The sequence below is a fragment of the Scardinius erythrophthalmus genome, assembly GCF_964197995.2.
Source record: "Scardinius erythrophthalmus genome assembly, chromosome: 17".
Classification (NCBI taxonomy): Eukaryota; Metazoa; Chordata; class Actinopteri; order Cypriniformes; family Leuciscidae; genus Scardinius; species Scardinius erythrophthalmus.
Window position 1 is genome coordinate 18,003,224 of NC_138237.1, and position 13,935 is coordinate 18,017,158.

At 36.7% G+C, this 13,935-nt stretch overlaps 1 protein-coding gene across 2 annotated transcripts in view; it reads left to right on the forward strand.

Annotated features, from left to right (window-relative positions):
* gria4b (glutamate receptor, ionotropic, AMPA 4b) overlaps nt 1-13,935 on the forward strand; it is a gene marked incomplete at both ends in the record, with an annotated part of 110,391 nt that overhangs the window by 49,509 nt on the left and 46,947 nt on the right. For both annotated transcript variants that reach the window (XM_081390169.1, XM_081390170.1), the window contains one exon: nt 8,549-8,788. In XM_081390169.1, the coding sequence (XP_081246295.1) occupies nt 8,549-8,788 (240 nt within the window). The remainder of the gene's footprint in view (nt 1-8,548; nt 8,789-13,935) is intronic.

Consider the following 13,935-nt stretch of genomic DNA (forward strand, 5'->3'; position numbering starts at 1 on the left):
TATATCAAATCAAACAAGAGACTCATGACTATTTTTCTGACTTTTAACATCCATTTATAAGCATGAAAATACATTTTCTTTCATCAAAATGTTTATTTACACAGACTTTCACCTTCTACTATCATGTGATTTCACTCCTGTGGCTCTTTTCTAAATAGACTGAAAGTGACTTCTGTGTGAACATTGCTTTATACATTGCTACGCTGTTGACAACAGACAATGGATCATTTTTGCCCACAAAACTTCCTTAATTTGATGGTGACTTAATTCATTAAACTGATAATGTTACAAGTCATCCCATGTTATATCAATCCCAAGTCACCCGACAATAAAATAAGGGGGAAAAGAACAGATTCTGTAGTGGGAATATCCACATCTCTTATGTAGTGACTGGCAGCATTTAGCCCTTAGAAAGGTTAGTTTTCCTTATGTGACCAGAGGATGGGTTAGGCTATTAGTATTGATAAAGCACTCATGCACTGAAGGATGCTCTCCATGGCCTCCCACACTGAAATAAGAGCCATTACCCTCAAACTAAAGCACCTCTAAAATGGTATGAAATCAAGATCCTCCCTCACCTTTCTACAGTTTTCTCCATTATTGAATGGTTGCTTCTTTTTTGCCATATTTTCCCACATTTTTGTCATAATCTTTAAGGTTCTGGTCTGAAGAAGAGTGACCAGGCAGACAGGGACAACTAATCCATCTTTTCTGTCCCAGAGGCATTGTGGGAGATGACGTCAAGCGCACTGCGAGTGAAGCTGTCAGCGGCGGTGATGCGTGAAGCGGAAAGCGGGATCTGTTTTTCTGCAGTTCATGGTTTACATAGAATCAGGAGCCAGTCGAGCCTCACTTATTCCCCGCCCCTCGCCTACTTATGTATGCTAGGCTTTTAGGTGTCCAACTAGGGGGGTCAGAAGGCAAGACCTGCAAGCCGTTATTGCGTCATAAATCCCTTCGTTTGAGAATCCTGTATAGATCAAATGAATTAAGCAAAGCAGGTTTATTTCACCTTTGGGGAACATTCATTTTGCAGATGCACAGATGTTAATCTGAAACCCTCCTATAAAATATCCAAGCTAGCTATTGGTGATGTCAAGAATCTGGCTATAAGCCTGAATAGAGTTAAGCATGTCCTAAATGCACTTTCTGGTTGGGTCGTTTAAAAAAAATAAAAATAAGAATGTAATGGAAAAAGGCGGCAAGGTCAGATTAAAGGGACAATTAAAAAATTGTCATTATTTACTCACCTTCGTGTAGTTCTGTACCTATGTTTTTTTTCTTCTTCTGTGGAACTTAAAGAATAGATATTTTGAAGATGCTTTTTTTCAGACCATACAATAAAAGTCCAATGTTGTTTTGGACCCCATTGACTTTCATTGTATGGACGAAAACATTCTTCTGAATCTGTTCTTTTGTTCTCTGCAGAAGAAAGTAAGATATACAGGTTTGGAATGACATGATGGTAATAAATTAATGACATAATTATGACTATGGTGAACCTCCCCTTTAAATGTGCTTGATGTTATATAAAACAGAATGGAGATTGTGCTATCCACACACACAGAGACATTCATCGATTTTAGAAGTGCGGGATAACTGCACTGACCTGCTTGTTCATTTGTGTGGAATGTTGGTAGAGGCGCTTTAGGGGTCATTGTTAGTGTGGGCCGTAGTGAAATGGACCGCTGCAGTGGGGAAACTGCCAATCACTGAGCTGCATCATCACAAACGGAACTCTAATAGAACAGTTGATAAAATCTAGCCTATTAAATACCAACCCTTCTTTTCACTCCTAAGGGGAAACATACGGCTCCGCTTGAAACGCTGTGTGATTACAGTATCCTGAGTACACACAAAGGGCATCTGAGCTGTGGCTTTTTGAAAATGTCAAATAAAACCTTCCTTGGGTTGTTTTCCTAAACAGACGTGGTCTCTTTAAAAAGGTCGGGCTGACAGAGAAAACAGCCAAGCTGGAGTTTCGGTTGTTTCGAGGGGGTTGCTGGATTGGAGGTGTGTTTGGTGCGAATCTTGCTTACATAATTTGCGGCCTTGATTGCTACAAGCAGTCTCCATGTTCCTTTTAGCGCAACTACCTCCACCCCACCCCCACTTCCTTTCCCCCCAGGGATATATATGATGACTTTGGAAGATATCCAGCCCTGCAGAAAGAAGAAGTGTGACTGTAACACTTTTATGTAGTCTCAAGACCAAGACGAGATCAAACATCTAACTGCGGTTTCCTCCAAAGGCCTGTCTGGTCAGAAAACTTCTACTTTACAAAAACATTAAATTCCCATTGTCGCTGATGATGCATTTGACACTAGGGTGAGAAAACATCCCTATTTTTTGGCCTTTCCCTTGGCTGGAGCTGTCCTTTCAAATTCCTCTCTGTTTTTTGGGCTATAATTCTACAAAAGGTCTCATATTTATTATTTACCAGTCTCTGTTCCTCTTGTATTTATTTGATGATTGTTATTGATTGCATTTAGTGGCTTTATATAGCAGTTCAGTGCAGCAGCTGTAAGCGGTCATGCATTGTTTTGGATGTGTACTCATGTCTCGATTGGTCAATAAGAATTAGTTTGAGCATAAGTTTTATATATAGGTGTATTTTGAATGTGCAACATAGTGCTACAATATCAATTATTAACTAACATAATAGAATTTCAGAATTTTAAACTTATTTTATAGGTAGATATTAGATAAATATCAGACAATTGTAATATTGTTTGTATTTAGATATTAGAGATTATTTTGCCATAATCCAATGCTCTCTTAAAGGTAATCTTTGGAAAAAAATGTTTTTTTTTTTTTATTAACACTGCTAAATGTACTCTTTAGCAAATGTCAAAATTAATATCCAGAATGTCAAAATGAATATCAGTTTTCATACTTTACATCGTAATGTTTTGATGCCTAAAATTATTTAAAACATTTTATTTCTTAAAGTATAGAGTTTTAAAACTTTGCATTTATTGCTCATCAACCATAACATGAAAATAATTATCGGGTTATTGTATTGGCCATCTTATTTTTTATAATCGATGTTGTCATCATGTCATTTTCCAGTAGCCCCAGATTAATTAGGCTAGTCAAATATGTCAAAAATGTCAAATATGCATTGTCCCTATAAAGATAAGCAATTTCAAATATGTGTTAGATAGCAATTCAGTGTAGCAACTATCAGCGCTCCTGCATTGTTTTGAATGCACGTAATGTCATGATCAGTCGACAAGCATTAATTTAAAGCAACAAGGGTGCCAATTAAGAAGTGTGATGTATTTTAGTGTAGTCTGACACTATTATATACAATACTTAATCGCATTCATATCAATCATTCATAGATAACAACAATAGACCTTTCAGTTATATATTGGCCACAGAACTATATTTAATTTCAGAAATAGGGTTGGCTTATACACATACATTTAAAAAAAACAAACAATCAATTCAGTGATGTGAATGCTGGAATACAGTTTCTGTGTTCTGGTGCTGTGTGGATTATAGGAAGACAGGAAACCGACAGTAAAATTGGGGAAGTTGACAATACTGTTCTCTTTGTGCTCAATTTTGTGGCAGATATTCATTTGGGATGTGTGGTGTGGCATGCACTGAGAGAGAATGTATTGAGCAGCATTCAAAAGAGGGTTAACTGTGCAAATCAGGTGGAACAGAAAGACTGCAGTGTGAAAAATCTGCCGCAATCTTGTTTCTCTCTCTGATTGGATAAACATCTAGCCTATGGCGTTGTGACTTGGTATGCAGGTCTCAGACAAAATTGTTTAAGTGGAGTTCAGATGTTGAAGGGCATGACGATGTGAGCTGATTGTGTGAGTGTGTGGTTTCCACTGGTGGGTAAATATAATAAGGAGAAAAAAAATGGTTTTCTTAAAGCGGTGATTCCCAACCATGGATATAATAATAATAATAATATATAATTAAGAAACAATGAATTAAATTATTTAAAACTGAATGGTAATAGATTCAAATAATATTAATCAAATGATTTTTCTGTCCTTTTTTGAGGAAAGAGAAAATAATGTACAAATTTATTTTAAAACTTGTTTGTATAGCATTTGTGGCAGAATACATTTCTATTTCCACAAAAATATTAAGCAGCTCGACTGTTTTCAACATTGATAAAAATAATAAATGTTTCTTGAGCAGCAAATCAGCATATTAAAATGATTTCTGAAGGATCATGTGACACTGAAGACTGGAGTAATGATGCTGAAAATTCAGCTTTACCATCACAGAAATAAATTACATTTTAAAATATATTAAAATAGAAAACAGTTATGCTACTTTGAGTTTTTTCCTCTCACAATGTTTTTGTTGCTGTTGTTTAAAAGGTCTTATTTAATAATATTGTCGATGATATTAAATTATATCAAGTATAGTGCCATATGAATAAGGGCTGAACCCATTCAAAATTTTCAATTTTGGGATTCGAATATTTGTTTTGTTTTGGGTTTTTTTTTTTTTTTAAATAGCCTACCCTTTACTGTGTCAGTAATTACTGCAACTTTCTGATTTGGGAGTGATTTGTTTGTCAGAAAAATGTTAGGCTACCTTAGTAAAATTATTGTTCTCAACAGACAACTGTGTTTTGTATCACCAGTGCAGACTACAAATGAAGAGTTCAGATGCAAAAGCCTCTAAGTGCCATCTAAAATTTTCTTCTAGAATGATCATTTTTATAAAGCTTGTATATTTAAGTTTAGTAATTTCACTTAAATGACAATTAATAGGTAATTTGCATTGCCATTTAAGTGAAATTATTGAACTTAAATATACGAGCTTGATAAAAATGATCATTCTAGAAGAACATTTCAGATGGCACTTAGAGGCTTTGCATCTGAACTCTTCAAATAAACTAAATGCGCTTATTTAATGGCTACAACACGTATAGTAGGCCTACAGATTCTCTATTTGTACAAATTTCTGCACATTCATTTAAAGGGTTAGTTCACCCAAAAATGAAAATTATGTCATTAATGACTCACCCTCATGTCGTTCCAAGCCCGTAAGACCTTCGTTCATCTTCGGAACACAGTTAAAGATATTTTATATTTAGTCCGAGAGCTTTCTGTTCCTCCATTGAAAGTCAATGGACGGCATACTGTCCATGTCCAGAAAGGCAATACAGACATCATCAAAGTAGTCCATGTGACATCAGTGGCTCGATCTTAAGTTTATAAAGCGACGAGAATACTTTTGTGCGCAAAAAGTAAACAAAAATAACGACTTTATTCCACTATTCATTTCCTTCTCTCTGGACCTCGAGTCTTTTTACGTAGTGTAACTGCGTAGCGCGTCTGTGTTGTACGTCACACGTAGGCTCACTATTGGCCGACGCTGGTCATGTGTGATGCTAGTGACGTACAACACAGACGCGCTACGCAGTTACACTACGTGAAATAGCTCTAGGCCCAGAGAGAAGGAAATGAATAGTGGAATAAAGTCGTTATATTTGTTTACTTTTTGCGCACAAAAAGTATTCTCGTCGCTTGATAAACTTAAGATTGAGCCACTGATGTCACATGGACTACTTTGATGATGTCTGTATTGCCTTTCTGGACGTGAACAGTATGCCGTCCATTGACTTTCAATGGAGGAACAAAAAGCTCTCGGACTAAATCTAAAATATCTTAAACTGTGTTCCGAAGATGAACGGAGGTCTTACGGGCTTGGAACGACATGAGGGTGAGTCATTAATGACATAATTTTCATTTTTGGGTGAACTAACCCTTTAATTGTTGAAAGGCATTTGTTTGTGCATAGTAAAACATATCTGCAACATTTATCAAGTTCACAGATAATTGTGCGTGCATTTATTAATCATTATGATACTAAAATCATAATAAAGTAGGCTATACAATGTACAAAAAATCAGATGAGCCCAGAATATGAACGCAAACGTGTTTAATTACATGTTAAGCATTTTCCTCCCATAGAAAACCATTATAAGAACGCTTAATGTGGCTTAATGCAGATTAGAATGTCCCCTTATTATGTCGAAATAACGAGTTATGTCGAAATAATGAGATATTATGTCGAAATAATGAGATATTATGTCGAAATGACTTATGTCGAAATAACGACTTAATATCTCGAAATAACAAAATAAGTTTTCTTTTTTTTTTTTTCACCATGCGGTTCAGGGCTTCCATAGAATACAGCCTGAATATAATTGCTTCCAGAAATTATTTTTGAGGGTGAGGCGCGCTGCTTCCGGTTTGCACTGTTTTGTGGTTTATTAATTGTTTATTAACCATATTGCACCAAATGCGACACTGCACTTTGGTCCACAGCAACACACCCGCCAAGTGTGAAGTCGGTTGGATGAACGGTTCTCGGCATAATAAAAATGCAAACACACAGACAGACAGACACACAGAGATTCCTGCCTTTATTAGAGAAAAGAATATGTTCAGCCCCTCCCTCTGAAGTTTCGAATATTCGGTGTTGATTACTACCGAAGCTTCGAAGCTCAAAGAATGGTATTTGCACCAGCCCTAGTATGAACACATTACTGAATTTTTTTTTTGTCAATGAAGAAGTTCTTGTGCCTTAAAAATATGGCTTTACATGTGCATAAGACAAAAAAGGTTCAGAAACATTTAATGGTCTTGTCTAGCTCTCTCTCTCTCTGTGTGTGGGGACATTTGTTGTAATACAAGAAATATTTCACCTTTTGGAGACATTTTTTGGGCCCCATGAGGAAATAGATATCATAAACCAAACCATGTCCATTTTTTTTTTTTATGTAAAAATGCAGAGAGTTTTCTGTAAGGGTTGGGTTCTAGGGGAATATTTAGTTTTTACAGTCTAAAAATGATGATGTTTATGGAAAGTCCCCATAAAACATGGAAAGTCTTTTTGGCTGTTTATTCGGAACAGAAACCGGAAAGCAAAAATCATCAAAGCCAATTGGTTTTTCCATTTAGCGTAACGCAGTTAAGCTTCAAAGCTGAGAAGTCGGACTTGGTGCAAGAAAGAAATATGAAAAGGGGAAAACTGACAATAACTGCAAAACTGTCAGACGTGAGAGACATTTTCAGAGAAGGGCCTGCTTAACTACTCACTTCAGACTGAGGCAGTAGATCAGACGTTTCGTTCAGCAGCGACTTAAGTTTCTCAGCATTGCAAAAACACAAGGAGAGGCAGCGTGGAGCTCATTATCATACAGCATATAAAGTGTATATTGGAAACTGCTGGCACTTACAGCTGAAGCTCTGACTCAATAATGAGCAAGTCTACATAGAACTGATCCAATTTTCAATTTTCAATTTTTTTTTTTTTTTTTTTTCTGAAAAGTCCATTTAGAAAGCAAGCACCCTGTAGCTTTTCCAATGTTAAATCAAGGGGCAAGGTTAGGGTGACCAGATGCGATTGGCTGAAATTTGGGACGGTGTTCAGATATATATGATATTAGACTACATATCCTATAATAAAAGATAATGAATTTCAAACCTGAAACAAACATATTTTTATTCAAAGATCAACAGTCTGTCATTAGTCTTTAGTCTTCCACAAAAAAAACAACATTAAAATCATGAACTCAAATGTCATTGTGAAATTTATTATTTTAAATTTTATTTTATCAGTACATTTGGGATTTATATTAGCCAATATTACATACTTATAAAATTGTATTACATACTCTATAAATTGAGTTTTTTTGCTGTCCTGTAATGCTGTCTTAAAGTTAATCTTTAAAAACTATAATAATTTAATAATACTTTTAATGTAATCTTTAGCAATTCTCAAAATGAATATAAATGTATCATACTTTATATCATAATGTTTTGATGTCTAAATATACTTATTATAGAGCAATATAGAGCAAAAACTTATTTAACGATTTAACTTTTTTTTACATATTTATTTATACACATACGTTTTTTATTGTACTTTTTAAAAAAGTATAGAATTTGAATATTGTCCGTTACTGGTTGTCAGCTATAAGATGAAAATAATTATTCGGTTATTGTATTGGCCAGGTTTTTAATATCTAATTAATATAATCAGTGTTGTCATTAATTACCCCAGAGTAATTACTCACATGATATTTACAGCTCATGTGATTGGTTCAAAAATAACCTTGGTCCTATTGTCCCGATAAAGATTTCAAATCACAAACTTCCAGGGCTTCTCTGCCAGCTGAGAAACTGCCTTTGAGATTGAGATGAGGCATAACTTTCTCCAGATATCATTTCCCTCCTTGTGTTAAACAATGGCTTTTGTATTTTGTTTTCTTAATTTGCCATTCTTGTGTAACATTCAAAACTATGATGCTCAAATGAGCTGACCTGGTAATAGAATTCATGTAGACAATAAATGTACTTGTTCAGGTGGTGGAAGGGTCTCCCAGGCTGTTTCATTAATGTTTCAAACACCCACAGAAAAGCCCTGTACCAGAACACTAACATCAGCTGGGTCCTAATGCTCTAAAGTCAATTAAATGTTCAGTACTCCCTCAGGTTTTGTGTAATTAATGTTTTAAGCATCTCACTCTCTTTCTCTTTGTTTTGCTTTGCAGTCTGCTCGCAGTACTCACGGGGCGTGTTCGCCATTTTCGGCCTGTACGACAAGAGGTCGGTTCACACGCTAACTTCCTTCTGCGGCGCACTGCACATCTCCCTCATCACACCCAGTTTCCCCACCGAGGGCGAGAGCCAGTTTGTCTTACAGCTGCGGCCATCCATACGAGGAGCCCTTCTCAGCCTGCTAGACCACTACGAATGGAATCGCTTCGTCTTTCTCTACGATACCGACAGGGGTAAGACAATAAAAAGCCCAGAAACACACCTACTCATACTAATACACATGACCATTTGCTAGTTAGATCAGAGAAATGTTATTAAGTGCCATGTTTAATACAGTAGGTGTATATACTAATATTCTGCATAATGTCATGAAGGAATAGTTTTCCCAAAAATGAATATGCTGATCTCATGTTGTTCCAATCTTGCATGACTTTCTATCTTCTATGAAACACATTAAAGGTGGTATCAGCGATTTCAGGCCCAAACATAAATGATCACATTCATCTAATATTTCGCTAGCTGCACGCCCATAAGCATGCTGTCAAAAAAACGCGTCTCTCTAGGTAGCCTAGGCTCTGAGATCTGCACACAAAAACAGCTGTTTTCAGTCTGTTTGGCCAAATAATCAAAACCCAAACAAATAGTGTTCCAACCAATCACCGACAGGGGCGGGTGTTGTGAGGTTTTCGCGTGCAGCCGTCATAGGCAGCCGTGCACGAGCGCAAAACCTCACAACACCCGCCCCTGTCGATGATTGGTTGGAACACTATTTATTTTGGTTTTGAGTGATGTTGATACCAACTGTTTTTGTGTGCAGATCTCAGAGCCTAGGCTACCTAGAGAGACGCGTTTTTTTGACAGCATGCTTATGGGGCGTGCAGCTAGCGAAATATTAGATGAATGTGATCATTTATGTTTGGGCCTGAAATCGCTGATACCACCTTTAAGATACATTTTAAAGAATCTTCACAGACCTATTTTACATACAGCAGCGGTTCATAGTGAAAACGTCTGTCAAGGTCCAAAGAGGACAAAAATCACAATAAAAATAAAAATCACCATACAAGTCTGAAGCTATACAAATTTTATATACAACAGACTGAAATTTGTTTTGTTTTGTTTTTTATTTAGTGAGCCATACTTCAGTCTGTTTTGAGACCAAATCGTTCTTTTAAGTCAGTTATTAAGTCAGTTCTTTTAATGAACCAGTTGATCTGATTTACAAATCAGACTGGTCACTTTTTTCAGGCAGTTACAATGAACTGGAGATTTCAAGGTTTAAATGTGATTCAAAAGCATTGTAAAGTTATCATAAAAGTGGTCCATATGAATCATGCACTATATTCAAAGTCTTCTAATTCCATACAATAACATATGTGATGAACAGACCAAAATTTAAGGACTTATTCACTGATAATCTTCCTCTCCAACAGCTGTTAGTTGTTGCAAACGGATAAGTGAGTCAGTGTCTGTCCAAGTTGAATTTGAGAACAGAATCAATGAGGATTCATTCAGAACTGGAGTAAATGATTCATTAAAAAGATATGACTCAAAAGAAAATGATTTTTTTTCTTGAATTAGTCATTGCTAGTTCTCTAATTAACTGTCTTGAACTTTAAAAACATCTAACAAAGAAAATGTTGGCCTGTTCCTCACAAAAATATGTCAAATGACTTCAGAGAACTTGGAATTTAGTGTTTAAGTAATATGAATCAATTTTATGAAATGTGATGTTTTACACAAGAAACCTTTTATGTTTCACAGAAGAAAGAGAGTCATACAGGTTTGGATCAATGTGTGGGTGTATCCAATGATATTGGATATGCAATGTAAATGTAGAAGTCAGCTATGTTGAAGAGCATTTTTCACCTAAATCAATATAACTACTACATTATTGGTTGTCTCATGGAGTCAGGTGACTAGAAATGATCAGAATTTTGTTTCCAGGGAGCTTGTTATTAAAAGAGAGCCTTATTCTCTGGAGATGGGGTCAGGTCTTAAACTCACAGATACTCTTATGAGCAGTTTGTTGGCCAGAAACAGCCACTCTCTTTTTTGCTTGCATGTCTCTCTCCCCTATCCTCTCCATCAATGTTTTTTCTTTTCTCGTCTTGTTCTGCTGTGTTAGACTGAGACTATCCCAGGAGCCTCGGAGGTGAGCTGTGGCTTTAGGTCTAACACACTTCTGAAATGCATGCACAGACTTCCTTTGAAAGATGAGCACAATTTCCTACTGTCATCTGAGACTGTAATTCATAAGGGCTCATTGCAAAATATCCTATAAATAACACAACTGATCTGTGTTGTCCCGTGCAAGTATAAGATGCGCTGTTCTCTGTCATATCACGGATGTTCCTGACATGCAGATTTCTTGGAGTTTCTATGATTGGTCCTCTCACATCTGCCACAGGCATGTTTTTTTTTTTTTTCACATCCCATATGCCACTTATTTGCAAAGTTTCCATATGGTGAGCTAAATCAAGTTTTTTTTTTAAATGTTAGCAAAATCAGAGCATTCAATATCCTTGTATCTATTTCATCAAGTGTTTATACAGTAAATAAGGCATTTTTTTACATAAAGCAATGAAGCCACAAGAGAGACTCCACGTTACAGTGAATTTTTTTTTAAAGATGGGCCTTAGTGATGTGCACCCATCCACTTTTATGTTGTGCCTGTAAACACTGTAAAATCCATAGTTGGAGGATGGACCAACTGCAGATTGCAGTTTATGTCCTCCTCCACACATCCATATACTTTATTTCTTTTAAAAACATGTTTAAAATAGATTTTGTGTCATCTCGAAAAATACATTCCGTTCAAGTTATTGGAGATGCTTACTGTAATGCACAGCCTTGAGAGGCTTATTGCACTATTGCAGCATCAGCAATATTATAAAAGAAGGCAAAAATGTATTATTATTATTATTTAGATTATTATTATTAATACATTGTTGTTGTTGTTTGTAATAATAATAATTTAAAAAGTATTATTGTTATTCTTATTTATAAATAATTGTACACACACACACACACACACACACACACACACACACATATACCGGTATTACAACCTGTCCTGAAGTAACAAACAACAAATACACTCACCTAAAGGATTATTAGGAACACCATACTAATACTGTGTTTGACCCCCTTTCGCCTTCAGAACTGCCTTAATTCTACGTGGCATTGATTCAGCAAGGTGCTGAAAGCATTCTTTAGAAATGTTGGCCCATATTGATAGGATAGCATCTTGCAGTTGATGGAGATTTGTGGGATACACATCCAGGGCACTAAGCTCCCGTTCCACCACATCCCAAAGATGCTATATTGGGTTGAGATCTGGTGACTGTGGGGGCCATTTTAGTACAGTGAACTCATTGTCATGTTCAAGAAACCAATTTGAAATGATACGAGCTTTGTGACATGGTGCATTATCCTGCTGGAAGTAGCCATCAGAGGATGGGTACATGGTGGTCATAAAGGGATGGACATGGTCAGAAACAATGCTCAGGTAGGCCGTGGCATTTAAACGATGCCCAATTGGCACTAAGGGGCCTAAAGTGTGCCAAGAAAACATCCCCCACACCATTACACCACCACCACCAGCCTGCACAGTGGTAACAAGGCATGATGGATCCATGTTCTCATTCTGTTTACGCCAAATTCTGACTCTACCATCTGAATGTCTCAACAGAAATCGAGACTTATCAGACCAGACAACATTTTCCAGTCTTCAACTGTCCAATTTTGGTGAGCTTGTGCAAATTGTAGCCTCTTTTTCCTATTTGTAGTGGAGATGAGTGGTACCCGGTGGGGTCTTCTGCTGTTGTAGCCCATCCGCCTCAAGGTTGCGCGTTTTGTGGCTTCACAAATGCTTTGCTGCATACCTCGGTTGTAACGAGTGGTTATTTCAGTCAAAGTTGCTATTCTATCAGCTTGAATCAGTCGGCCCATTCTCCTCTGACCTCTAGCATCAACAAGGCATTTTCGCCCACAGGACTGCCGCATACTGGATGTTTTTCCCTTTTCACACCATTCTTTGTAAACCCTAGAAATGGTTGTGCGTGAAAATCCCAGTAACTGAGCAGATTGTGAAATACTCAGACTGGCCCGTCTGGCACCAACATCCATGCCACGCTCAAAATTGCTTAAATCACCTTTCTTTCCCATTCTGACATTCAGTTTGGAGTTCAGGAGATTGTCTTGACCAGGACCACACCCCTAAATGCATTGAAGCAACTGCCATGTGATTGGTTGATTAGATAATTGCATTAATGAGAAATTGAACAGGTGTTCCTAATAATCCTTTAGGTGAGTGTACATATATAATAATAATAATATATTAGTATTTTATTAGTATTAATATTAACAATAATTTATTATTGTAAATTAATATTATTATTAACAATTTTGTTATTCTTGTGTTTTTATTATTTATTTATTTTTTTAAATATATACATATAAATTAATAATCATTTATATTTTCAATGTTTAAAAATGGCAAGCATTGATAACAGCTTATTCAGACATAATTTAGAGACAGAGAACTATACTTATAAAAGGGTACATTTGAGTGAGGCATAAACCAAGACTGATAGATAAAGGTGTTTGAAAAGTACTGGAGTGATTATATAGTGTAATATGGATTATTCAGTTACTTTTGGGGTGAACTATTCCTTTAAGAAAAATAGAAAATGATTTTCCAAAACTTGATCAGTGCCCCCGTCACTTCTGAAATGATTGCGACAACTGTCAGAAAAGACATTCAGATTATCATTTTAATCTGGTTGGCCAATATTAGTGCTTTTATGGTCTTGAAAAGCACAGATTTGTCCTGATGGTCCTTGTTTAGACTACTGGCTGAGTTGTTTTAGATTCAGTCTGCTGTGAGAGCTTCTGAGCAGATACAATCTGACTGGGATGTGGACATGATGAATGGTTTAGTGTAAAAGGTTGGCACTTCACTACATTTTCATGGTCTGTTGTCCTTCTCTTCTCTCTCTGTCTATGCCTACCCCATATGCGCACACACGCACAAACACACACAAACACACACACACACACACACACACACACACACACACACACACACACACACACACGGCTGCTTCCCCCTGCTGGGCTGGATGGAAGATGAGGGGGGGGAGGGTGGATGCTGGCAGCTGATTTTGGATCTCGTTGGTTCTTGCACACTCATGGATATTTCACATATGCACATGACACCCCAAGCTACTGATTTATCAGCTATTAATCAGAGCTCGATTCTTCACTGGGGGCTTGAATTATTAGCAGCAGAGGCTGAGATTTGAAATAGATGGCAGATGAATTTTAGCTCCGAGTTCGTGGTCGATACTGCAGGTGTCTGCAGATATTGAGTGCA